Raw genomic sequence first — 25,711 nt, forward strand, 5'->3', positions numbered from 1 at the left:
AAACTAAAAGAGAAGTAGTGAGCAATTTAAATAGAAAAATTTAAGAACTGTAACATTAAAGTAGATCTTTCATAAATAAGCTTTAAAAAGACTTATCTCAGCCTTGTCAACATAAAAATCCTCTCTGCAAGTTAAAACTTTTGAAATTCCACAAAGGAATAGATCCCACTAGAAGTAAGTGATGGGAAGCCTAGGTTGTCACATTTGAAAATATAGTTTTCAATATTTAACTTAGCCGGTGATTATAATAGCTGCAACTCTGTTGCTCGACAGAAAACTCTAAGGTAAAACTCGCCAGTGATCGCTACACAGGTTGCGGGTGTGCCCAAGAGCGCCATCTGTCGTCCAGATACCCAGTACTCAATGTAAACAAAGAACTCAATTTTCTCTCTGTCGAGCTATCGACAAGACGTACTTACTCGCTGTTGCTAAACTGGAGTTTTTTCACAACTAATTGGTGAAGTACTTTATTCTAGTTTTGAGCTTTCGCTATGCAGGTGTTTTATCTTCATCTTAAATCTTGAACTCGTTTTGGATAGATTTAATTATGGTGACAAAGAGAGTATGGACTTTCTTTCACTTTTAAATGGCCGACCCTTCCCTTAGACGGAAGTGTGTTTAGGCTTTTAGTAATTATATCACGTTATAGATTTTCCTCTATATATTTTATATCTCTCCGCCTTTATTAGGCCTCTTCGATTAACTTTCCATTTATTATAAACATATAAAAATAATTTTAATGTTTTGTTTATATAGACCTTTCCTGAGAGTAGGCGGTCCTAACTTGGAAACCGAAGTTAATCAACGTTGAGCCCTTTATATCGTAATTAGCTTTTAAAGAGCTAAGGATTTAAAACTTTTTAAATGTAATATTTTATGAAAGAATTTCTTTGATAGTCTTCGTACTGTTTTCAAAGATGAACTAACGTTTAGTTTATTTATGCTACGCAGTTGTTGACGTTCAGGACGTTCAACATGCGCTCTATCGTTACGATAGAGAGAGAGTGTATCACGGTTTCACTTTGCAGTAAGAGTAAATCCATTCTGACGTTTTGTTCATTCTTTCTTAGCTTAAATGTTTTAAATTCTATTTTAAAGGAACTTTTTATTTGAAAAACCTTTCAGTTTTTTCCTTTAGTCAAATAACATGTTTTTTTGACGAAATATAATTGGGCTCTTCTCTTAGGTGCGAAATCAAGAGAGAAAGAGAGAGAGAGATAGAGACGGAGGGAGAGAGAGGAGAGAAAACGTTCCGTTCAAGCGGGTAACGTTGTTCTCGAGTTACTCTCGTCCCTAGTCGCTGTACGGGGAGGAAGGATAAAACGTTTTAGTTTTTTATTCTCGTCCCCAGGCTATGTGCGGTGAGAGATTGAAAACGTAGTTATATGAACTAGTGTTTAGTCTCTTTCCCAGCCACTGATTTTTTTTATCTTAAAATATGTTTTCTGTTTTTTGCTGGTATTAATGAGCTTGCATTATACGACTGATTTCGCAATTACTACCTTTTAATGAAGGGTAGAATTGCGTGTTTCAGGTAGAAATCAGTAAAAGTTTCGATTTCAGTGAAATAAGTGCAAAACAGAAAATCGAAGTGATAAAGTGATATGCGCAAAGTGTTACAGTGTTGCGTCCGAGGGTTCGTCTGTTCGTGCCTGTCGTTCACCTAGTCCGGGACCTCTTACATGCTCCCAAGCCCAGGGGAGAAGTAATGTCAAACGACTTATGGGTTCGAGAGGCCTTGACCAACGAACAGACGTTTTCCCTCTATGGTATCGGGTGTATCTTACCAAGATCTCCCCTACCATAAGACGAGAGAGACGTTGTTTCTCCTCGTCATCCGAAGGCTTTTCGCATAAGAAACCTGTCACAAGGTTTCGAAGCCCTTAAGCGAAAGTCAGTCCTTTCAGGACAGGTCCAGCGTCCTGGTTACAACCATTAGGACAGCTCTGACCCTATGCAGTCATCGGATAACTGCTCGCCGCCTAACAAAAGCGTAACACAGACTCCGAGAGTCTTTTTTTGTAGGCAAAGTGTTGCGGTCACAGACGTTACCCTCGTCTCTTACCACAACCATTTCCGTTGATCCTTAATGGGTTGTATGGCAAGACATGTAGTATATGCTTGCCTCCCTTATGGAAGACTATTCTGCCGATTAGTCCGTTGAGTCTAGCCGTTTATCTCATCGATATCCTGGCTTTCAGCCAACCTAACGTTCCTTTGTGCTTACTGTTGACGTTGGCGTAGCTTAGTCACGTCAGTCAGGTTGTTTAGAACCACACTCGATGCGGTCTCGTGTGGTTTTTCAGCCGCATTTGGACGTTAGGCCACTTGCTGATGCTCCTGTTGACGTTCAAGACGTTCACTAACAATTGGAGTTGACTTGTTTTGACGCTGTGCGTCAACCTCCGCATTCTAGAGTTGTTTTGACTGCTCAGTCTAGGCAGTCAAAGCAGTCTCGAGTGGACGCTGTGCGTCCTCACGCACCTGTTGTGGTTGACAGTTCAGTTGTTGACAGTTCACAGACTGTCAAGCAGTTACATGACGTTGCGTTCTGGTCCGCTACTAATGCACCAGTGAGTGTGGACTCTGCTTGTAAAGCATTGCCACCACGGTAGTTCTCTCCCTTGCATGAGACTCAGCTTTTATCGGACAAGGTTCCTGTAGATGAGGAAGTTGCTGTTCCCCCTCCTACTGATATTCCCTTGAGGACTCTGTCAGATGGAGAGGAGCCTAAAGCTGCTTAGCCTCCTATGGACTTTAATAAAATCATGATGATTTTTTTTAAGGATCTTTGTCCGGATCTTTTTGTAACTGCTGCTCCTCGTTCGCCTAAACGTCAGAGCTTACACTAGGCCTAGCTACTTCGTAGCCGTTGTTTTTAAGCTAGTGCTCTCTCGCTCTCCTAGAGAGCTTTACGTTGGCTAGGCGACTGGTTTTTCACCAGGAGGAGTTTGGGGGATACAGCCTTTGCTTTCCCTTCTTTTAAACTGGTTTATAGAGCGAGAGTCTGATATGACACGAGAGAAGTTCTCGGCTTGGGAGTTCATGCCTCTGCCCAGATAGACTTCTCAATTCTCGTAGACTCTCCCTGGCGCCTGGCCAGGAGACGCTCCAAGTTGTTTACAGGTCAACTGCACAGCTGTTTTCGAGCCTTTGAAACACGCATAACAAGGCTTTCAGGGATGGTAAACGGTACCGCCTCAGTCGCTAACCCCGTCTGTTGCCACACCTGCTCCCGTAGACCCTAAATGGGCTTTGCTGCAAGACATGCAGTCCAAGCTTGCGTCCTTGAAAGAGGACTTTAATGCGGAGAAGGTTGCTACTGAACCTTCTGGCCAACAACCTTCCAACCGGTCGGTTGTGCGCCCTGTTGACGCTGAGGTAACCTACTCGCGTCTGCCAGTTGAGGTGGTTCCTCCACCGATGCGACCCAGTGTGGGTTGCCAGCCGCAAGTTGACGTTAAGCGACGCTCGGAGGTGGTTGTTGACGTTCAGGACGTTCAACAACCAGCAGAGGTGACTTGTTTTGACGCAGTGCGTCAACCTCAGCAACCCGGTAGGGTGTTGACTGCACAACCCAGACGGTCTAGACAGTCTCGGGTTGACGCTGTGCTTCCTCGCGCACCCATGGTTGTTGACAGTTCACAGACTGTGCAGCAGTTCCATGATATTGCGTCCGGCTCCGTCACGCGTCCACCAGTGCGACCGGACTCAGCGAGCCAGACGTTGCCCACTCCGTTGCCGTTTCCTCATCAGTTTTCGGATGAGGAACCCTCTGATGAGGACGTTGCTGAACAACAAGACGATCAGCCCCCAGAATAGATCAAGCCCTGCTATCCATCCAGAAGATGCTGAAGAAGGAACGCTGCTCAGTCAGGCTGTGGATGAGTCTGGTAGGGACGCTGTCATCCGTGGAACAATTTGTGTCACTAGGAAGACTACACCTCCATCCTCTTCAATACCATCTAGCTTTTCACTGGAAAAAGGACAAGACGCTAGAAGCGGTCTCGATCCCGGTTTCCGAAAAGATAAAGTCTTGTCTGACTTGGTGGAAGGACAATATCAACCTAAGAGAGGGTCTTCCCCTGGCTGTTCAGACTCCCAACCACGTTCTCTTCTCGGACGCATCGGACGTGGGCTGGGGCGCGACACTAGACGGTCGGGAATGCTCAGGACTGTGGAACTCGAGTCAGAGGAGCATGCATATCAACTGCAAGGAGCTGTTGGCAGTACATCTGGCCTTGAAAAGCTTCAAGTCTCTCCTTCGAGGCAAAGTGGTGGAAGTTAACTCGGACATCACCACGGCCTTGGCGTACATCTCCAAACAAGGAGGTACCCACTCACTGACATTGTACGAGATTGCAAGGAACCTGCTCACCTGGTCAAAAGGTCTAAACATATCGCTAGTAACGAGGTTCATCCAAGGCAACTTGAATGTCATGGCAGATTGTCTCAGTCGGAAGGGACAAGTCATTCCAACAGAATGGACCCTCCACAAGGATGTATGCAAGAGACTTTGGGCCACTTGGGGCCAGCCAACCATAGATCTCTTTGCAACCTCGATGACCAAGAGGCTCCCAATATATTGTTCACCAATCCCGGACCCAGCAGCAGTTCATATAGATGCCTTTCTCCTAGATTGGTCACATCTAGATCTATACGCATTCCCACCGTTCAAGATTGTCAACAAGGTACTGCAGAAGTTCGCCTCTCACGAAGGGACAAGGTTGACGCTAGTTGCTCCCCTCTGGCCCGCGAGAGAATGGTTCACCGAGGTACTTCGATGGCTAGTAGACGTTCCCAGAACTCTTCCTCTAAGGGTGGACCTTCTACGTCAGCCACACGTAAAGAAGGTACACCAAAGCCTCCACGCTCTTCGTCTGACTGCCTTCAGACTATCGAAAGACTCTCGAGAGCTAGAGGCTTTTCGAAGGAGGCAGCCAGGGCGATTGCTAGAGCAAGGAGAACATCCACCCTTAGAGTCTACCAATCGAAGTGGGAAGTCTTCCGAAACTGGTGCAAGTCAGTATCTGTATCCTCGACCAGTACCTCTGTAACTCAAATAGCTGACTTCCTCTTATACCTGAGGAAAGAACGATCTCTTTCAGCTCCCACTATCAAGGGTTACAGAAGCATGTTGGCATCAGTCTTCCGTCACAGAGGCTTAGATCTTTCCAACAATAAAGATCTACAGGACCTCCTTAAGTCTTTTGAGACCACGAAGGAGCGTCGTTTGGTTACACCTGGTTGGAATTTAGACGTGGTACTAAGATTCCTTATGTCAGACAGGTTCGAGCCGCTACAATCAGCCTCCCTGAAAGATCTCACCTTAAAGACTCTTTTCCTGGTATGCTTAGCCACAGCTAAAAGAGTCAGTGAGATTCATGCCTTCAGCAAGAACATCGGATTTTCGTCAGAAAAAGCTACATGTTCACTACAACTTGGTTTTCTAGCCAAAAACGAGCTGCCTTCTCGACCTTGGCCGAAATCGTTCGATATTCCAAGCTTATCGAATATGGTTGGCAATGAACTAGAAAGAGTCTTATGCCCTGTGAGAGCTCTTAAGTTCTATTTAAAACGAACTAAACCTTTACGAGGCCTGTCTGAAGCTTTATGGTGTTCAGTTAAGAAACCATCTTTGCCTATGTCAAAGAATGCTTTATCCTATTTTATCAGACTGTTAATACGAGAAGCTCATTCCCATCTGAGTGAGGAAGACCAAGCTTTGCTGAAGGTAAGGACACATGAAGTTAGAGCTGTCGCAACTTCCGTGGCCTTTAAACAAAATAGATCTCTGCGAAGTATAATGGACGCAACCTATTGGAGAAGCAAGTCAGAGTTCGCGTCTTTTTATCTTAAGGATGTCCAGTCTCTTTACGAGAACTGCTACACACTGGGACCATTCGTAGCAGCGAGTGCAGTAGTGGGTGAGGGCTCAACCACTACAATTCCCTAATTCCATAACCTTTTTAATCTTTCTCTTGAAATGTTTTTATTGTTGTTTTTTGGGTTGTCCGGAAGGCTAAGAAGCCTTTCGCATCCTAGTTGATTTGGCGGGTGGTCAAAGTCATTTCTTGAGAGCGCCTAGATTAGAGGTTTTGATGAGGTCCTGTGGTATGGGTTGCAACCCTTGATACTTCAGATCCTAGGGGTCGATCAGCATCCTAAGAGGATCGCGAGGCTCCGTAAGGAAGACGTACTTAAAAAGGCAGAGTAATTGTTCAAGTCGACTTCCTTACCAGGTACCTATTTATTTTGTTTTAGTTATTTTGATAACTTCTAAAAATGAAATAAAAACTCTTAGCTCATAATAATGTAAACATATTTTGCTGGTCTCTACCCACCCCCCTGGGTGTGAATCAGCTATTATAATCACCGGCTAAGTTAAATATTGAAAAATGTTATTTTGATAATAAAATAAATTTTTGAATATACTTACCCGGTGATTATAAATTAAAGGACCCTCCCTTCCTCCCCAATAGAGACGCAGTGGAACGAGGAGAAAATTGAGTTCTTTGTTTACATTGAGTACTGGGTATCTGGACGACAGATGGCGCTGTTGGGCACACCCGCAACCTGTGTAGCGATCGCTGGCGAGTTTTACCTTAGAGTTTTCTGTCGAGCAACAGAGTTGCAGCTATTATAATCACCGGGTAAGTATATTCAAAAATTTATTTTATTATCAAAATAACATTTTCCAGTTAACTTCATCTACCACTGGCGATTGAACAAACACTTAGATGGTTTACATACTTTTTTTAAAGATGTTTTCCCTGATTTAGTTCACAATTATCGCCTAGATTGTGCATGGGAATTATTTCTGGGAAATCATGTTCCGCATTCCCTTGTATCTTGTTGGGGGCCATTCTGTGATACAAATAGTAATTTTAAAGAGTGTTTTACTCTTGGTATTACTAACAGAAAAGTAAGTTACAATGGTTAACAATCACATTAACAGTTCTAGCTAGCTGGAGAAGACTAGGTAGTTGATTGTAGTGGGATGATGACAACATTGACACTCCTCTACCTTTAGACAACACAGGTTTAGCCATTTTTCAATAGTGATGAACTTCACAAGCTCTTGACGTCCCTAGTTTCATTTATTTCATTTTCAGAAGTCGAACCTGTAGCTAAACCTAACCCAAGCCTCCATAGTCATTCTAATATTAATAGCATTTAATTTAGTAAGGTTTATTCAGTGTGCTCCACAGATTCAAAAGCCTCACATAGAGATTTATAACCTTTTACAAACTATAGTACCTTCTGCTGCTAAACTCTTGCATTCCGTAGTTCTGGTCCCTCCATAAGACTAAACTAGAGTATAAGGCAAAAGACCAAATGGGTTGTCTTGATCGTATATTCAGCCAGTCTCATAGTACTTATATGGGATGTCTTATGATTCCCTTAAATTCTAAGAAGAATATTGGGAGTTGAATGGCAGGACAGGATTAGAAATGGAACTATAAGAGAGATTACTCAAGTACCATATGTGGATGAAATCATGATGAGGGGTAGAGGGAGATGGTTTGGGCATGCACTTCGCACTCTCCAAGAGAGCTTAGTTCACCAAACGTTTAACTGGGTTCCACAAGGCACTAGAAGAATTGGAAGACCCCGGCCTACATGGCTTAGGTCTATAAAGCGCGAAGTAGGAGATGATGAATGGAAAAGTATTGAATTAAAAGCTCAAGACAGAGACAACTGGCCAAATCTAACCGAGGCCCTTTGCGTCAATAGGCGTAAGAGGAGATGATGATGATGATGAATGAAGTTTCAACTAATTTAGACCAAATTCATTATATATTAGACGTCAGTATTCACTGTCCATTGACAAGCTCGTTTCGCATTAATTGGGCGCTATTAAATACAAATTTAATACAAGTCCAGGTATTCCTGCTGTTACCCCATTTTTAAAGGGTAAACAAACCAAAATATCAGTTGATGTTTATTCAGATTCTCCTGCAGGACAGGAAAATGAGGGAGAGGAAACTTATAGTCGGGTGATGAAAGGGAAAAATTTTAGCCTTTGCCATCTTTACATAACCTTATGCTTAACATGTACCCTAATAAAGGGTTTAAGGTAAGTTTGGAAGTATATCATCCTTCCAAGGCAGTGTACACACCTCAATTCTCCAACTTTGTTATGAATACAAAGAATTGTTGTCTCGGACTCAGATAAAGACTGGATATTCAGATTCACGTTTAGTGCTTAGACCCTCTTTAACACTGAGATGTGCTAATTGATATAAAGATAATCCATTACCTGACTTTTTCTTGGAGGGCAATATAGTAAGTTTTGATCCAATCATTGTTCCTCTTGAAATAAGATCTGTAAAATCTGGTTAAATGGTTATTTCTCAGTTAAGATGACTGTGGTTTGAATTTTTATCAAACTGTTCAACAAGTTTTAACCAAACTCAATCATTCACATGTATAAGATCACTCAGATACCTAACTTTGTTATAGAATACAATGCTGTCCTTGGAGTTCATTCATACACTAATAAACAAAAATAGCTAATGCCTGGTCTTCCAAATAATTGACTTACGGCTCTTTGTAAATAGGAATATATGAATTGTCATTGGAAGGATTTAGTGAACAATGATTCCTTTGTTAAACTTCAGTCCAATGAATCCCTCTTTAACAATGTTGAACATATAAGTGTGTGGCATGCTAAAAGGCTATTGAATAAATCAATGAGCTATTGAAATCATAGGTAAATTTCCCGCAGGAGACATGCAGCGCACCTAGTACTCTCAGTAGACTTTAAAAAAGAAATACGCCATCTTCTGATAAAATGCTGCATGGTGAGGTAAGCATATCACCTCCTGAGGCTTTGCCACTGTGTATTAACGCTAAGACATTACCCATCTTCATTCAACATTCGTCCCCCAGGAGCTCTCTCTGATTTTGTCTTCTGTTTTGGGGCCCATGATGAATTTGAGTCAAATCACCAATGTAGACCACTAGTGTAGCAGAACACAGTTTGAAGCAATCACATGCAGACAGGCTTTAACTTTTTATAGTTTAAGTTCTCCTTTTTCTCAAGCATTTCCCACTCTCAGTAATAGAGATAGTGCCATGATAGTCCTTCTGGTTTTTGAGCATGCAGAAGGACCAGTTAACATAGAGTTAGGCAATATATTAAGGGTTGATATATTAGGGGTCATAAGATTCTTCCATATCAGTACCTTCAGCTACAGGATTCAAGGTTGTCAAATGCATTTGGAATCTGAGATAGAAGAATGTGTCAGTTCAGATACGATGAATTCAATTTCACTAACATTATGGAGTTACTTGGTAATTTTTGTTTTGTGCTTAATGTGTTAGTTCTATGCCAATAATAATGCATGGGTTACCTAAAGTATTTTTATGGTTGGTATGGAAATATGAAAGTTAAAAGAGTATTCAGTTTTCTCTTATATTTGTGAAAACTATAAAGTGTGTTGGTTTGTTACAGAGTTTGTTGAGGTTTTATGCAATACTAAAAGGGTTTTCAGCTTTATAAATAGAATACAGTATAGAAAATTTACTAAGCATTCCATTATGAAGGCAAACATGAAACAGTTATAATTTTTATTAGACAAAAGGGATCAAGTGGTTGGGGTTGTAATTTTGTTTTGAAATTAGTTATAATTTATCTCTCAACATCACATACCCACCTCCAAAAGAGTGTGAAGAGTCAGTATAATGACTACCAGGTAATTTTAATGATACTTTTTATTTGAATGTCTACCTGGTAGTCCTCTAATTCCCTCCCTCCTCCCCATTGATGTATTTCACAATAACTGTGAAATACTACTGGATATTTTGTTTGTAGTAGAATTCACAATTACTGTAATGAAAAAGTATTAACTTTTTTAGGATATGTACAGGTCTATGATGACTCAAATTACATGAAGTTCTAAGGATTAATTGACCTGTGGTACGTTTGCCTACTGGTCATCATAAGGGGGAGGAGAAGGGAAAGGGAGTGGAGTAGAAATTAGATTAAACCATGAAGACTATCATATAATTATTTAAATAATCAATTTTATTAAGATTTAAGTTTTCAGCAGTTCAGATTCCAATAACATAAAATTATGCCATCCTTAGGAAAAAAAATTATGAGAAATTCTTGGAACTTTTTTACATGTGCCTCATCCTTAAAGGTGCAGGGTGGTTTTAGAAGTAGGGGATGTATGGATCAGATTTTTGTGATTAGGCTGATATGCAAGAAATATTTAGCGAAAGGTAAGGAGGTATATTTTTCATTTATGGATCTGGAGAAAGGTTATGATAAAGTTGATAGGGAAGCGATGTGGAATATGATGAGGTTATCTGAAATTGGTAGAAGGTTGGTGCAGTCAGTGAAGAGTTTATACATAGGCAGTAAAACGAGTGTTAAGATAGGAAATGAAGTGTGTGTGTGGTTTCCAGTGAGAGTGAGGCTGAGACAAGGATGTGTGATGTTGCTATGGTTATTGAATTTGTTTGTTGATGGAGCTGTAAGAGAGGTGAATGCTCGAATGCTTGGTCGAGGATTGAAACTGATTGATGAGAGTGATCATGAGTGGGAGGTGAATCAGTTGTTGTTGGCAGGGGATACTCAGAGGAGAGGTCCTAAGGGATGAATGTTGAATGGAGATTGGTAATGTCTTAGTGTTATTTCACAGTGGCAAAGCATCAGGAGGCGATATGCTTACTTCACCAAACAGCATTTTATTAGATGGCGGCGTATTTCTTTTTCAAGAACTACTAACCGTACTAGGTACGTTGGATGTCTCCTATTAGCGACAGAGTTTGGAAGGGTGTGTGAGAGAAGGAAGCTGAGAGTTAAAGGGTGTTGGTTATAAGATGCATAAGGAGAGAGGGTGAATGTCATGTTGAATGGATATTTACTTGAGGAAGTTGATTAGTTTATGTACTTTGGTTCTGTTGTTGCTCCAAGTGGTAGAGTGGAAGCAGATGTACGTCAGAAGAGGCAGGGAAGGGAGTGGTGAAGAATAGAGGATTAAGGATGAATATAGAGAGAGTTCTGTACCAACTGTGATGTATGGATCAGAGTTGTGGGGAATAAAAGTGACAGAAACAAAAATTGAATGTGTTCGAGATGAAGTGTCTGATGCATATGGCTAGTGTATCTTGAATAGATAGAGTTAGAAACAAAGTAGTGAGGGTGAAAACAGGTGTGAGAAATAAATTAGCAGCTAGAGTGGATATGAATGTGTTGAGGTGCTTTGACCAGGTAAAGAGGAGGGAAAATGGCCATCTCCTGAAGAAGGTAATGAATGGAAGAGTTGATCGGAGAAGTACAAGAGGGAGGCTAATGTTTGGGTGGATGGGTGAATTGAAGAAACCTGTAGGTGACAGGAGGATAGATGTGAGAGAGGCAAAAGAGCGTGCAAGAAATAGGAATGAAAGGCAAGCTATTGTGACGCAGTTCCGATAGGCCCTAATGCTATCTTGTGACTACTGAGGTAGCGGCAGTAGGGGTATCAGCATATGACGCTTCATTTGTGGTGGATAATGGGGGAGGGTGAGCTGTGACACCCCAGCAGTACCAACCAAACTCAGCTGAATCCCTCGTCAGGCAGGGAGGAACGATGAGAAGAAAATCCCCTTTTATTCTTTTTTTTATGTTGGTTATCTCCTAAAATTTGGGGAAGTTCCATGGTAGATAGATAGCTCCTTTTATAATGTATGTAGCATGACTGGGAATATCTAAAGATAACAATTCTGTAATAAAACACAAATAGGATTTGAAAAAGATCAAAACCTTGAAGGGTTACCCATGAAAAAGATAATGATTTTCTGAGGTTTCAATCAATTGCAACTTTCTTATTCAAACTTTTTTCCTTTCAAAATTTCAGCATTCCTGGTTGATGGAAAGTGAAGAGTTTGGTATTGCTGTAAAAAATGATGTGAAAAAGATTCTTCAGGGCCCTTGTAAGAGCGACCAGATGTTTTATTTAAAAGCTGCCTTTTCAGACATTCATGCAATTTTGAATACTTCAAAAGCTAGTCTATCGAAGAAGAAGAAATCAACAGATGGTGCAAGTAAGCTATTTTTTCATGCTGTTTTTTCTTTTTCTGATTAACTGTATTTTATTTAATATTGAAATTACATAGAATTTCTTTTGAATTTTTCCTGTATTAGCTGAAATTTAAATTTTTTGTTCATATGCGTATACTGTAATAACCTTTCGGGCTTTAAGGACGGATATGTTTTCAGCGCGAGCTGAAACGACCATTGAAATAATTATCGAGGTAATTAATGACAGGTCGTGAGTGCTGGAAAGAAGTCCCCCTATCCCTAACCACTTGTGGAAGCTCTTCACTTTGATTTTGGTAGCAACTAGTATGGACATACTGGCTGTTGATTAATATAGATGAGAAACAAGATATTCATACTTGTTTGGTAAAAGGTAGACGTTGCAGCCAGTTTATGTATAAACCAGAAGTAGATCCAATCACACTGTAGGCTTCTTGTAAAGGGCATGTTTGTTTCCAATCATCCCCATGTGCCGATTGTAGGTGGCCTCTTGTGGACTGACAAGCATATACATTGAGTGGGAGGAGGAGAGCTGAGCTGTCCCTAGGATCTCTTTTGCTAATGCCCAAGAAGACTAGAACCTAGGCCTTGGAGACAGAGGTAGGAGGGATGTTAGAGAACATGCTCTAAATCATTTGGGACAAATCTTAGGACTTCTTGAGCTGACTCCTATTGATAGACCCATCAACTGGTGGCTGGAGACTTGTCATGCTCTCACCTCTGAATGAGTTCATGTGTCAAACGAAGTTTAGGATGTAAACAGTAGGGTCTGTTCTGAGTTCCATTAAAAGTACCTCTACATCTCTTTCTACGTTAATGAGTACAAGTTCAAGACTGTTCTTCGAACTGTGTACTGCTCCTCAGGTGTTCATCTTTGTAGCAGCTTGGGTCCACTATACTAATGCAGCAGAAAATAGCCAAATAGGGAGGGCACCATCTTTTTAATGGAATCCGCCATTGGTGCTACATCTACACAGATCACTGGCTTGCCTTCTTTCTCCAACTCTGCTCTACCTCCTTACCCTCTACCTCCTTACCTTCTGTCTCTGTCGTTCTTTCTCTCTTTTAATTGCTATGTAAATTGGCGCATTTCAGAAATTGTATGCAAAATTATTATAACTTGTTCTACACCACCTTTGAGGTAAAATTCTAGGTGGGTTTTCTGGATTAAGGTTTCCCCTCATTTAACCATAGCATATGAGTGTGGACCAATTCATGCATGTGCCAGACATTGCCTTACACACACACACACACACACACACACACACACACACACACACTTACAATGGACTAAAAAAAGGGGAGCTCAATTTTATTTACTTGGAAGTGGAGATAGTGGAGATCTTATAGCGTTATGGACGTGTTAGCTCAGAGAAGCAGTGAACTTTATGGTAAAATTGTAAGGGAAATAGGTTAGAACTTTATGGTAAAATTGTAAGGGAAATAGGTTAGGAATTAAGGAAGGGGAAGGTTTCCCACCAAGCGAGTGCAGTGTGTGAAGGTCTGTGGGTGGGGAGAGGGGATGGGGTTGATGTGCCCTGGACATCAAGGCACAAGGACAGTCAGCACCAACAGGTTAAGAGAGTGAGAGGTGAAGGAGGCAAAAGACTAAACTGATGTGAAGGGATAAAATACAGAAAAAAAGTATGATAACAGAAAAAAAAGAGCCAAGTGGATGGTAGGTTGGAGTTGCCTGATGGGTGAGGGGGATGAGGGAAGTGGATGATGGGGATGGGGTATGGGAGGGCAAGGGGAAAGGCACAACTGGGATGGCATCATGAATAAAAAGCAAAATAATGAATGAAAAGAAATTTGGATAGTACAGTATTACAGAAAATTTTCTGGTTATGACGATTTGCCGTTACGAAGGGGCTTCCACAAGTTACTTAAAAAAATCCTCGTAAATCAATTTCAAGTAATGACGTTTTGTTCATTGCTACTACTAACTACTGTACTTGCTGATATGTGAGAGCAACTAATGCCACAGAGTAGTGCAATACTCATTCTTTTAGCTACTTCTCCATCTTTGTTTACGATACCTATTTGGGATTTTGACGCTGCCTTGTTTTTCAGATGGTTATGATTCAGAATTTATTTCTGCTTTTAAATAAAAAGCTTGTAGCTGATAAGTATCAGAGGCCTAATAACAACAATAATTAACCTAATTACAGGTGCAACTTGCTTCTTCTTGCTCTGCTCTCACCAGATTCTTGACTTTAGATGTAATTATTAAAGAACTGTAATAAAACCAGATGGTTACATTTTATGATTCTTATAGGGCTCACTTGAAAGGATTTGTTCTTTAAAGGTTAACACATCAGTTTTTTAAAAGCAGAAAATAAAGGAAATGTTTGAAAATGCAAATAAAGACAGAGTTTAAAGAATAAGTGTGGTAATTATCAGCTTATACATTTGTTGGTTTACACCTCTGAGTTTATAGGCCAATAATTGTTTAGAAGCAGTAGGCTTCTTTTATTGGTAATCAAAGCAGAAAATAAAGGAAATGTTTGAAAATACAAATAAAGACAGAGATTAGAGAATAAGTGTGGTAATTATCAGCTTATACATTTGTTGGTTTACACCTCTGGGAATATAGGCCAGTAATTGTTTAGAAGCAGTAGGCTTCTTTTATTGGTAATCAATAGTTGTTCCAACACAGAATACTTACCTCGAACTACTTTCTTAGGAGAGTCTGAGGATCTCTCAATCACCGACCAAGAATTTTGCGTAGTTGCCCCCCTCTCCGCTGCCTCTCAAGGGCGTTCCAGGGCGTAAGGATACTCGCCCAGGTGCAACCCAGGTCACGCGTGTGGCCATGCTTGATACCCAGTATGTTTCTGGTCGCAGCGTAGATAACATCTCGCCCCTCTCTCTCGCTTATCCCGGCCGTTCACCTTGTGTTCCTACGTGATTACTTTGTGTTCTCACCCCTTGTCACACGTATTCCCGTTGTGTTCATCACCTTTCCCTTGTGTCCTTGTGTTGTTTGTGTTCGATTTTGCCATGGAACCTCAGCGTCGCTGTCCCGGGCCTCAAGCGGGGGTAAGTCTTGTGGGGCATAGCTCTTGCCGCCCGGGGTCGACCCGCATACCATGGGCTCCTCGTGTCGGGGGAAGAGGTGTCCCCCGGAGTCTAAGTGCCCGGAGTGTGAGTTTTGGCCGGTGCTCCAATGGGCTCTTTTCGCCAAAAAAAAGAAGAAGGCTTCTAAGAAGTCTCCTAAGAAGTCAGGCCTTTCGTCGTCGGTGACGTTGCCCTTGGTCCTGTCGGAGAGAGGTTCTCCTTCGCCTTCCCCTACCCAGGGTAGGGGAATAGGTAAGTCCGTTTCGGGGAAGTGGCTCATTGCTGTTCCCCATGAGTCTAATGTGGGGGATTCTGTGTTGAAGGGGTTTATGCAGACAAGTGAGGGGTGTGCTAAAGTGGTGGGAGTGTGTGCTTTAGACGCAGGCCTGGTGCCCGCAGGACCCTTCATAAGTGTGGATCCCGGGGGGGGGTTTCCCCTTTTCAGCACCCATCCCCACGCCCGTAACGTGCTTTTCAGGTGCAGCATCTTCTGGGGGTGGCCAGGGCATTGGTAAGCGACCCTGTTCAATCCCGGCACCATCTGCCACGCTCCCGCTGGACTTCATGGAGCCGGTAACCCCGAATCCAGACCCAGGACCCCCAGGAGGCTCGTGGTAGAGTCGGAAGTTTGTCTCCTCGTACTACAGTGTCTATTCGGCTCCGCCCGCTCGTCGGGGGCAGCCGTTGGCACACTCGTTGCTGCCCCGGCCTAGTAAGTCGGCGGCTCCACCCGTGTGCGGAGAAATCCCGCGGGTTTGGCATAGTAACGTTACTCAAGACTCTTTGGTCACAGTGGTCCCGGCCAAGTTTTGGGATTCGCCGCTGCCACGACCACCATCCAGCGCCATCCGGGTGAGCCTGGGAGGGGGGAGACCCATGACGGTTACCTCTATCCCCGACGGCTCTACCTGTGACGGAGGCGCCTGCTCCATCATCCTACCAGGAGGAACGGGATGCCTCCATGCCCACGGATCCCTCCGCGTTCGAGGAACCTGCCGACGAGGAGGTACGGGTAGTGGACGGTTTAATTGACTTGGGCGAGTGTTCGGTGGTGGAGGTCTCGTCCTACCATAAGGTGATTGCTCTCATCTGACGGCACCATAGGTTGGATGAACCTCAACCAACGGCTGCGCCAACTAGGCTCTTGGGCCTGGCTAGGATGGTGGAGGATCCTGTGCAGAAGAAGACTTCCTTGACCCTGCCTTTAGCCCCCGATGTTGCCATGGGAATGGAACACGTGGCCCTGTACGTCTCAGCCCCGGAGAATTCCTTGAGGTCACAGAGGAAGTTCTACGTGCCGGACGGTCACCATTCAGAGCTCCGCACGGTAGAAGAAGTGGTCGTTAAACTGAACCAAGGCAACTCGGACGAATGTAGCCTTAGCGCGTCGGTGGTCTTCTCTCCGGTCTTCTCTCTAGCGGAGGCCGCCATGATGGAGGTCATCGCTCTGGACGTCGTGAACGTCACCTCTTGGCTGGATTGGTGGGCCTGTACACTGGTGGACTTTCAGATCTCAGTGCCAGACAATCAGGCAATCAGGCCCCTCTGAAAGAATTGATCTGCTCTGGGGGTAAAAGCCATGAAATTTCTGATACACCAGTCCCTTACCCAGACAGCCAACTGGGTTCTGAGGAGAAGGGACACTATCCTAAACAGACTTTCCCGTAGGCTCCCCGAGCGAGAGGCAAAGTTCCTTAGAAACTCTCCCGTCTGGGCCAAGACGGTGTTCCCTCTCCAGACGGTAGCAGAGACGATGGAGAGAGTCAGCAGATTGAAGGTGCCTGCCGAGCCCAGGCAGCAGTTGCCAAGGCCTGCCCGTTGCGAGGAGATCTCCGGCGGACGGGACCTACCCGCCTCCGCCCCCAACTAGGCAAGGAGCATCCACCTCTTCATGGCACCAGCCTCCGTGGCCCTCCACGGGGAGTGGTGCTCAATCCCAAACCTACTATGGACCTAAGTTCTCCGGGTCAAGGAGAAGCCGGTCAAACCGCCTTCCTAGAAGGAGATAGGGAGAGAGGCCCCTTACACCTTCCCACGCCCCTGGAGGGGGGATGCCTCAAACAGTTTTGGCAAGCATAGCTGGACAACGGAGCGGACCCATGGACAGATATTGTTCTCAGGGAGGGATACAGGATTCCCTTCCTGTCAGAGCGGCCCTTCTGATCCCCGATCACCGAGGGGTAAGGTTAGCTCCCAACGACTCGGAGAAGAAGGCAGCTCTACATGCAGAGGTGGAAGTTATGCTGGAGAAAAGAGCCCTGCAACCCATGCATGAGCCGTCGCCGGGATTCTACAGCAGACGCTTCCTGGTGGAGAAAGCGGCAGGAGGTTGAAGACCAGTAATCGACCTCTCGGCGTTGAGCAAATTCATCAAGAAGACACATCAAGATGGACACACCGAAGTTGGTTCTGGCAGCCTTGAGAGAAGGGGATTTCATGATGTCCCTGGATCTCAAGGATACCTACTTCCAGTTTCCCGTTCACCCCTCCAGCAGGAAGTTTCTCAGGGTAAAGTTGGGCCCCCAGACTCTTCAATTCAGGACCTTCTGCTTCGGTCTGTCGACAGCCCCTCAAGTCTTCACGGGAGTCTTCGCCCTGGTCTCGACCTGGACACACAAGCAAGGCTCAAACTCAGACTGGTTCAGTGGAACCTGAAGGGCCTCTGGTCAATGGGAAGCTCCCCACAGAAGATAATCCGGGTGTCACTTCCCTCCAAAGAAGCTCTCCTCTGGTGGTACGACAGGAGGAATACGTTGGAAGGGATCCCGTTCGGCTCCCCTTCCCCGGAGATGCTGCTCTTAACGAACGAATCGAAGGAAGGGTGGGGAGCGCATCTCCTCGAGGAAACAGCAGAGGGGAAATGGTCAGTGGGGGAAAAGGCCCGGCACATCAGTCTTCTGGAGCTCATGGCAGTGCAGAGGGCATTGATAAGCTTCGTTCGCCTCGTTCAGGGGAACTCGGTAGCCCTCATGTGCGACAACGCCACGGTAGTAGCGTACATCAAGAAACAAGGAGGGCTAAGATCAAGGGATTTGTGCGATCTCACAGCTCGGGTCCTGGAATGGGCCGAAAGGAACGACATTCTCCTATAGGCCAGATTCATCCCCGGAAAGAGGAACGTCCTGGCGGACGGGCTAAGCAGGAAAGGCCAAATAGTGGTCCCTTCACCCTCAAGTGGCACGGGAAGTCTTCCGTCGGTGGGGCTCCCCAGTGATAGACTTGTTCGTCACAAGATTAAACGCGAAGCTCCCCGTGTTCTGCTCCCCGATACCGGATCCGACAGCAGCCTTCGAAGACGCCTTCCAGCACCCTTGGGACAATCTCGACGTTTATGCCTTACCCCCCTTTGGGATGATCAGACAGGTGCTCAACAAGTTAAGACAGTTAAAGTCCACAGAGATGACTTTGGTAGTGCCCTGGTGGCCGGAGAGGGAGTGGTTCATGGATCTGCAGGACCTAGCCATTCTCCCGCCGTGGCCCTTACCAGTAAGAGGAGACCTGCTAAGTCAACCACACTGCCAAAAGGTGCTCGAAAACCCTCAGGTGCTGAGGCTACACGCGTGGAGGTTATCAAGCGGTTGCTAAGGAAGTAAGGGTTCTTGGACAAAACAGCGGATAGGATGTCGGGGTACCTGCGGAGGTCCTCTTGTGTTGTGTGCCAAGCTATATGGGCAACCTTTGTCAAATGGTGTGCCACTCAGAACCTTCGGCCCTTGGACGTTTCGGACCACAACATCGCAGAATTCCTGGTACACTTGAGGGATGATCTAGGGATCTCCATCCCAGCCAACAAGGGGGTTCAAGCAGCGTTAGGACAGGGGTTCCAGCTTATGGGAATCAATCTAGGGACCTCGCGTCACATCTCGATGCTCATCAAGAGTTTTGAGCAAACTTGTGATCCCCACACCTCGAGGGTTCCCCAGTGGGATGTGGCCAAAGTCCTCAAGGTCCTTTCACGGCTTCCCTACGAACCTCTAAAAGATGATTTAGACTAAGATCTCACCCTCAAAGCCATCTTCTTACTAGCCCTGGCCTCAACGAAACGAGTGAGCGAGCTCCACGGCCTGTCTTTCAAGGTATCCCACTCGAAAGGGTGGAAGGACATGACTTTTAAGTTCTTGCCGGAGTTCGTAGCAAAGACCCAGAACCCTGCAATTGCGGACCCGAGGTTTGAAGAGTTCTCAATTCCGGCTATTCCGCGCTCTGACAACCCTAGTGACCTGCTCTTGTGTCCCGTAAGGACCATTAGGAAGTACCGTAGTAGGACGGCCAAACTCAGACCGGTGGTGAAGAGTTTGTTTGTGTCCACAGGCTCGGCCAAGAAGGCAATATCCAAAAACACCATATCCGTCTGGCTGAGACAGGTTATAAAGAGGGCCTATGAGAGTGAGGGCTCCACGGTGCCTGGTACCCCAAGACCTCATGATATTAGAGGTCTTAGCACATCCTTAGCGTTTGGCACCAACACGGCAGTAGGCCAAAATCATACGGGCAGGCATTTGGGCTCGGCAGTCCACCTTTACAACCCACTACCTCAAGGACTATACGAGGAAGTCCTTGGATGCTTCTCCATCGGGCCAGTCCTTGCGGCCATGCAACAAGTTTAGTAGTTTGGGCCCCGGGTTAGCCGTGGGAAGTAATCGTAAGCGACACAAGTTCCTCCATACTTCCTTGCTAACCTCTATCCGTTTCCCGAGACCCCACCCTTTTTTCCCCATCCCTACATGAGAGATGGGATGTTAGAACACATCAGGTATGGATTTTGAATAAAAGGTGAGTTGTACATAAGGTAGACTTTTGCGTGCTTTCCCCTACTCTCCTGCCTCTCCCTGGGAGTCCCAGAACTAGACCCCTATCTAGTTCAAGGGCCCCAGAGAGTCTCGAACATTTCAATCTGTAAGCTACTCCCTCCTCCTAAAGTAAAAGGCTCCTAATAAAGTAGTTCGAGGTAAGTATTCTGTGTTGGAACAATTCACAAATTTTAAGTAATTTGTATTTTTCCTTACATACTTACCTCGAACTACTTTCGGGTAATGGCCCTCCCATCCTGCCCCGAGTATCTTCTGGAGTTCGAGGAGGCCTTAAAACATAAACTTACTGGGTATCAAGCATGGCCACACGCATGACCTGGGTTGCATCTGGGCGAGTATCCTTACGCCCTGGAACGCCCTTGAGAGGCAGCGAAGAGGGAGGCAACTACGCAAAATTCTTGGTCGGTGATTGAGAGATCCCCAGACTCTAATATGAAAGTAGTTCGAGGAAAGTATGTTAGGAAAAATACAAATTACTTAAAATTTGTGATTTTTTATCATGAAGCTCAGTTTGCTTTTCACATTGTACATTATTATGTCTATTCAGTAAACACATACAAATAATTTCCACATTTTTTCAAGTGTCATATTTTCAACTACAGTATTTGGGCTTTTGATGTACAGTATCAATATGTAAATGTTACTTGTTAGCAAATTACTTTGGCATGGTAATTCATGGTATCATCTAAGATAGTATTATTTTTTCCCGATTATAACATTGATAATCAATTTTCTGTGGATTATTGATAACTTTTTGGGAAGGGAGGGTGCCCTTCTTGACCATATACGAACCATCTTGGGCAGGTCCTATCAACCTTTTCATTCCTATGATAGACAGATAGGAGGTTGCTAGAGTCATCCACACTCTTGTACGTGACCAGGTAGATTGACCTTCCAGGGAAGAAAAAGAACTAACTAGTTCCATTCTAGGGTGAATTCCAACCCACCATTCAACTACTGTAGTTTCATTCTACACTTGGAGCTATATACCTGTAGTAAACCATATTATACAGTATTTAGCATTAAAGTTTTTTAAATTGTTTTTGCTGTGTACCTGTTTTACCTGTATCAGGTAATGTGCCTGTTCCTGTGGTTTTGCATTGTATGTGTAGAAGTTACTTGTCAGTCTTCTTAAGTGTCTTATGTAACTGGTACTACTGTATACTGTATTATAAACATAGGATTTTAGAGGTAATTGCCTTTGATGACTGGGGTAACTTCTTTGGAATATGGGCCATGACATGCTTGCTTGTTTAACCTATAACTGGTGACATATGCAGAATTGGCTGGTGGCACACAGCTGTGTGGCTCACCTTTGATGGTTCAGTTATTCAACGTAGGCAGCATGCACTCTATACGCATCCTGTTTTATCTAATTGCTTGTTTATGCTGTATAGTACTGCTATTGTGTCTTATCTACTCTTGCAAACAATATACTTCTTTTGGCCATATATTATACAAGTTTTTTGTCCATGTATGCATGACACATTTATCATGTCTTATTTTGTCACAAACAAGGTCCATCTACGAGAGGCGAGTTGTAACTATTCTTTCAAGAGTCCATGTGTAACATGAATGTGATGGCATGGCTTTTTTAACATCTTGCTATTTCTTAACCTTTACACTTTCGCTGGTTAACAGTTTCATAGTCAAGTAGGTATTTTGCTGATGTTGGCATATTTGGAAAGTGTTAACAATTTGTCCCTGCTATGTTGTCAAACAGTACTTACTTCATTTGATGTGTAGCAAAAACTATTCATGAGCAGCTAAGGCATTATCACAACATTTATTTTGTCTACTTTAACCTTATGTATAGCACTATGGGGAATCATATGCCTGAGATCGTACAGAGTTTTTTTATCTACTGAATTAAGCCTCAAGTGTATCTCTAGATTGAGCTTTGGGGGAAATAAGCTTTGAAAATGGTTTCATATTTAACAGGGTGGTTGTTCTGGAGAAAGTTTAGTGAATTGCAGAGGTGGAGGAAGTCTACATAATAGTGAGAATCTTCCACTATCCCTTAATTGATTATCTATTTACTTTTTGGGTGCCAGCTCTGTGGACATTAATCTTCTGTTTTCTTTCATATGTTATCCAGTATTCCATTTATCATTTCCCAAGCTTAGTTATTCAGATTTTCACGCTCCTGCACCTCTTTTGATAGCTGGTTTGTTTTTATGCATTTCTTTATGAAAATAAACCAAGTATGAATGCCCTGTTTTACTCTCTTTGGTTCATTAACTCCTGGATCCATCAAGTCTTCACAAATAATCTGTCACACTGCAACACAACTTCCATTCTAAATAGACTTTTGGGTATGATGGGATCTATTGTGTTGTTATGAAAAAAAAAAAATTCTCTGAAAACTATTAGTCATACAGTATTTGTAGTGCCTACCTCCTCATTCCGCGGATCTCATAATTATATTTTCATTGTATTGTGCATGGACTATGAGGTTGTTGGTTGATGGCAGCTTAAGGGTCCAGGTGGGGCTTGTATCATGAAAGAGGACTCTTAATATAATTAAAAACAAAATATTTTAAGTCTGTAGATCTTCATAGACTGCAATATGTATATAATAGGGCTGATGGTCTTGTATGAAAAATTAGTTGAATCATATAACAAAAACTTTGTTCACAAAGTTGACTTTTTTCTTTTCAGGAGAAAGAAAAGGTCTCTTTGCCTCAGCATTTGCTGAAGCTAATCAGCATATTGCCTTGAAGATTGCAACTCTGCAGACTGTTAAGCTTTCCATTAAGAAAATAGAGTTTTTCCTCTCATATTGTAAAGAGTACTCTTCGGTTATCTCTAGTTTAGTGCCCTCATAGAGCTTTTTATATATTTTATGAGACTTGTCTGTTCTGTCTGTTCTCCCTTGATGGGAAGTGCCACAGGTAATGGCTGCTGAAAACTTATTCATGTGGCCTTGTCGGTAAATGTAACCTTTTATATATGTAAGCAAAGAATTTTAAGTCAGGGGGCTAAAATGTCAGAATTCTCAGATAGAGAATAGTTGAGCTTCCATGATTTGTATACAAAGAATGTAAAGTTTTATCAAGGGATTAATGGGTGTCTGTACAGAGGATAAGATGGGATTTTGAAATCGTGACCTGCGTTATGCTTTACTAAACCCTTTTTCATACCCTTGAATTCATGGCTCATTAGGGTAAAGTAGCTGATACTTTTAGGAGTTCATGAAGTGTACTTAACGGAAGCACTCAACTGGCAGTGCTTTTCATAAGAGATTGTTTATTATTTTGTGTCCATAAGGTTTTTTCTGTTTGGTCATGTTATTTTATACGTAATTAAATTGCTTCTGTTTTATTTTCTGAAGTCAAATATTTTGGGTAGCATTCAGAATTCCATGGGACATGTTTCTGATATATGGATTGATATTTTATCCGGTACTTGTAGATGTTTCCTTTGATTGTCGAAATTTAGGAATATAGGTGCAATGTATTTGCTACCATATGAAATTTTAGATTAAAGTGGAACTATCTAATAGTGTATCCTCTAGTTAAGAATGTTTTCCATTTGTGTCTGGTGATTTATGTGTTGAGAAATATTGTAGACATTGGTAGTATGTACAATAATTTATATACCGACGTATGATTTTCACTTTTTGTTTCCCTGTTATATGTCTGACGACATATGATTAACAAAGACTGGCTTTGTCACCATTATTGGCTGACTATCAGTTCTTTTCAGAAATATAGGAGAAATGTGTAAGTTTTATTCTAGACATTAAAACCACGGACAGTTGTGATGTTAGGGTAGCTACAAATAGTGAGACTGGAGGTGATTAGTCTTAAGTGACCCATAACAAAAATGGTATCACTAGAATTTTGAACTAAAGGAAAGGTTTATGAATCTCAAAGGTCAAATTCCTGATTTTTGGTTCATGAATAATTTTTTTTTTTTGGTGGTGATTACTGCTGTTAAAAAGTTTGTGCAGTTTGATTTATAATGTTTCTCTAGTATTATTGTTTTAACAGTGTTCCCACTATAACAGAATAACAGTTTTGGGAGTATTTGCACTGCTCTCAAGTATTAATGTGTATTTTGGCATAACCAATGAAGAATAAATCCTCCCTGCACAAAATATAATTCTTTTCATGAACCTAACTAAATTAGAATGCGATTTTTCGTCTGATGAATATATAACGTGAATGGTTGGAAGAGTTGTGTGTTACTCTATGAATGCATGCTATTTAGTTTTTTAAAACCACCACTTTCAGTGATGGTGAAAGCATACAAAACCCAATAACATTTGATAAAGGATTCAATCATCGATGGTAAATCTAATTGAGATGTGAGATATGTCATGTTTCTCTTTTGTGTATCTATTTTTCTATTGCCTGTATACACATTCCTACCAAGAATAACTCATCACTATAGTTTTAACTAATGTATTGGTAGGTGGTTTGGGAGGAGGAGTATCTCATATTGTTAATTTTAAATAAGTGAATGAATGGTTAGTTGTTCCTACATACAAACATTTCATCCCTTAGAATAGGGAATAGCCTTATTGAGCTGGAATTTCCACTGAATTCATTAATGACAGCAAATGACAGTTGGTGGGTGTAAACGAGTACCCTCGCACACTTTCCTGTTAAAGACTCTTCACTTTTTTCTAAACTAGGATATTGTTCATAAGCACAAAGGTGGATGCTGTAACAGGTTTATTGTAAAACCAGCTATAGATCTTCATACACTCTTCGCTTCTTGTATGGAGCATGATTGTTTGCAATCATCCCCATGTGCTGAGTTTAGATCCTGGCCTCCTGTTCAATGGTAAGCTTTTTTCCTTGAGGAGGGAAAAGAAGGTTAAGGATTCTCTGGCATCATCCTTAGCAGTACCCAAGATAATGCCAAGAAATTTCTCTGAATCAGCAAGTTTTTCAAGGTTTGGTGATATGCGGGGATCCTCCAGTAATCGCTGCACTCCAACATGACCTCTAAGCTATTCCATAGCCGACAGAGCTTCACTAACGAGTTTGACTTAGTGCCTGTGCACTTATCATTGACCATTTCCCCATACTCCCAGCTCCATGGTTGCCTACAGCCATGGCCCTGTGCTCCTGGCCCCTACAGGGCCATGATTCCGCCATGGCCCTTTGGAGAGTGGGACCAGGGGCCCGGGGCCTTGGTAGCTGGCTTGACTATCCTGGTAGCCAAACTAGATGAAGATACACAGTCCTTTGTGGGCTTGTGCTCTCTTGCCACTAGCCAGGTGTTGGAGGGGACCCTCCCTCACATTTTCTCTCTTGTCTGGGAAATACTACCTTCATCTCTGTTTTGCATACTTTGGTATACCAAATTGCAAAAATGACACCTCTTAAAGATGCCATTGAGCTCTTGCATGTAGCTTGATACCATGGGTTGGTATGCAGATTAATCTCCACCACAATCAACAGAGGTAATGAAACTCACTGCTTCTGTCTGAGGTTTAATCAGTGCCAATGATTTACAGGATGAAGATACTCTTGATTCTTGTATAGTAGGTCCTGGGGTGACATCAGGGATTCGTTCTTATGCCGTGAATCATTTTGGAGATACAAGCATTCCAAGAGCGTTTGAGGAAAAACTTGGTGTTGACGAGCAATAACACTGCCGTAGCAGCTTATGTCAACAAATAAGAAGGCACAGTTTCCTTACATCTTTGCGATTCGACAAAGCAGATCCACATCTGGGCAGTTAATCACACTATAGAGCTGTCAGCCAGTTACATCCTGGGAAACCTATGCTTTTCTTCCGTTTAGTCCGATTTGCTGACTGATCAACAGCGTACTAATCAACAGCGTAC

At 43.0% G+C, this 25,711-nt stretch overlaps 1 protein-coding gene across 1 annotated transcript in view; it reads left to right on the top strand.

Moving 5' to 3' along the window:
* Positions 1-24,016, top strand: part of LOC137615416 (zinc finger HIT domain-containing protein 2) — a 70,273-nt gene extending 46,257 nt beyond the window's left edge. The window contains exons 6-7 of the mRNA XM_068345286.1: positions 11,853-12,039; positions 22,567-24,016. Coding sequence (XP_068201387.1) covers positions 11,853-12,039; positions 22,567-22,733 — 354 coding nt within the window. The 3' untranslated portion in view covers positions 22,734-24,016. The remainder of the gene's footprint in view (positions 1-11,852; positions 12,040-22,566) is intronic.
* The last annotated feature ends 1,695 nt before the right edge of the window (positions 24,017-25,711 follow it).

The sequence above is a fragment of the Palaemon carinicauda genome, chromosome 21 (genome assembly GCF_036898095.1).
Source record: "Palaemon carinicauda isolate YSFRI2023 chromosome 21, ASM3689809v2, whole genome shotgun sequence".
In the NCBI taxonomy this organism is placed as follows: Eukaryota; Metazoa; Arthropoda; class Malacostraca; order Decapoda; family Palaemonidae; genus Palaemon; species Palaemon carinicauda.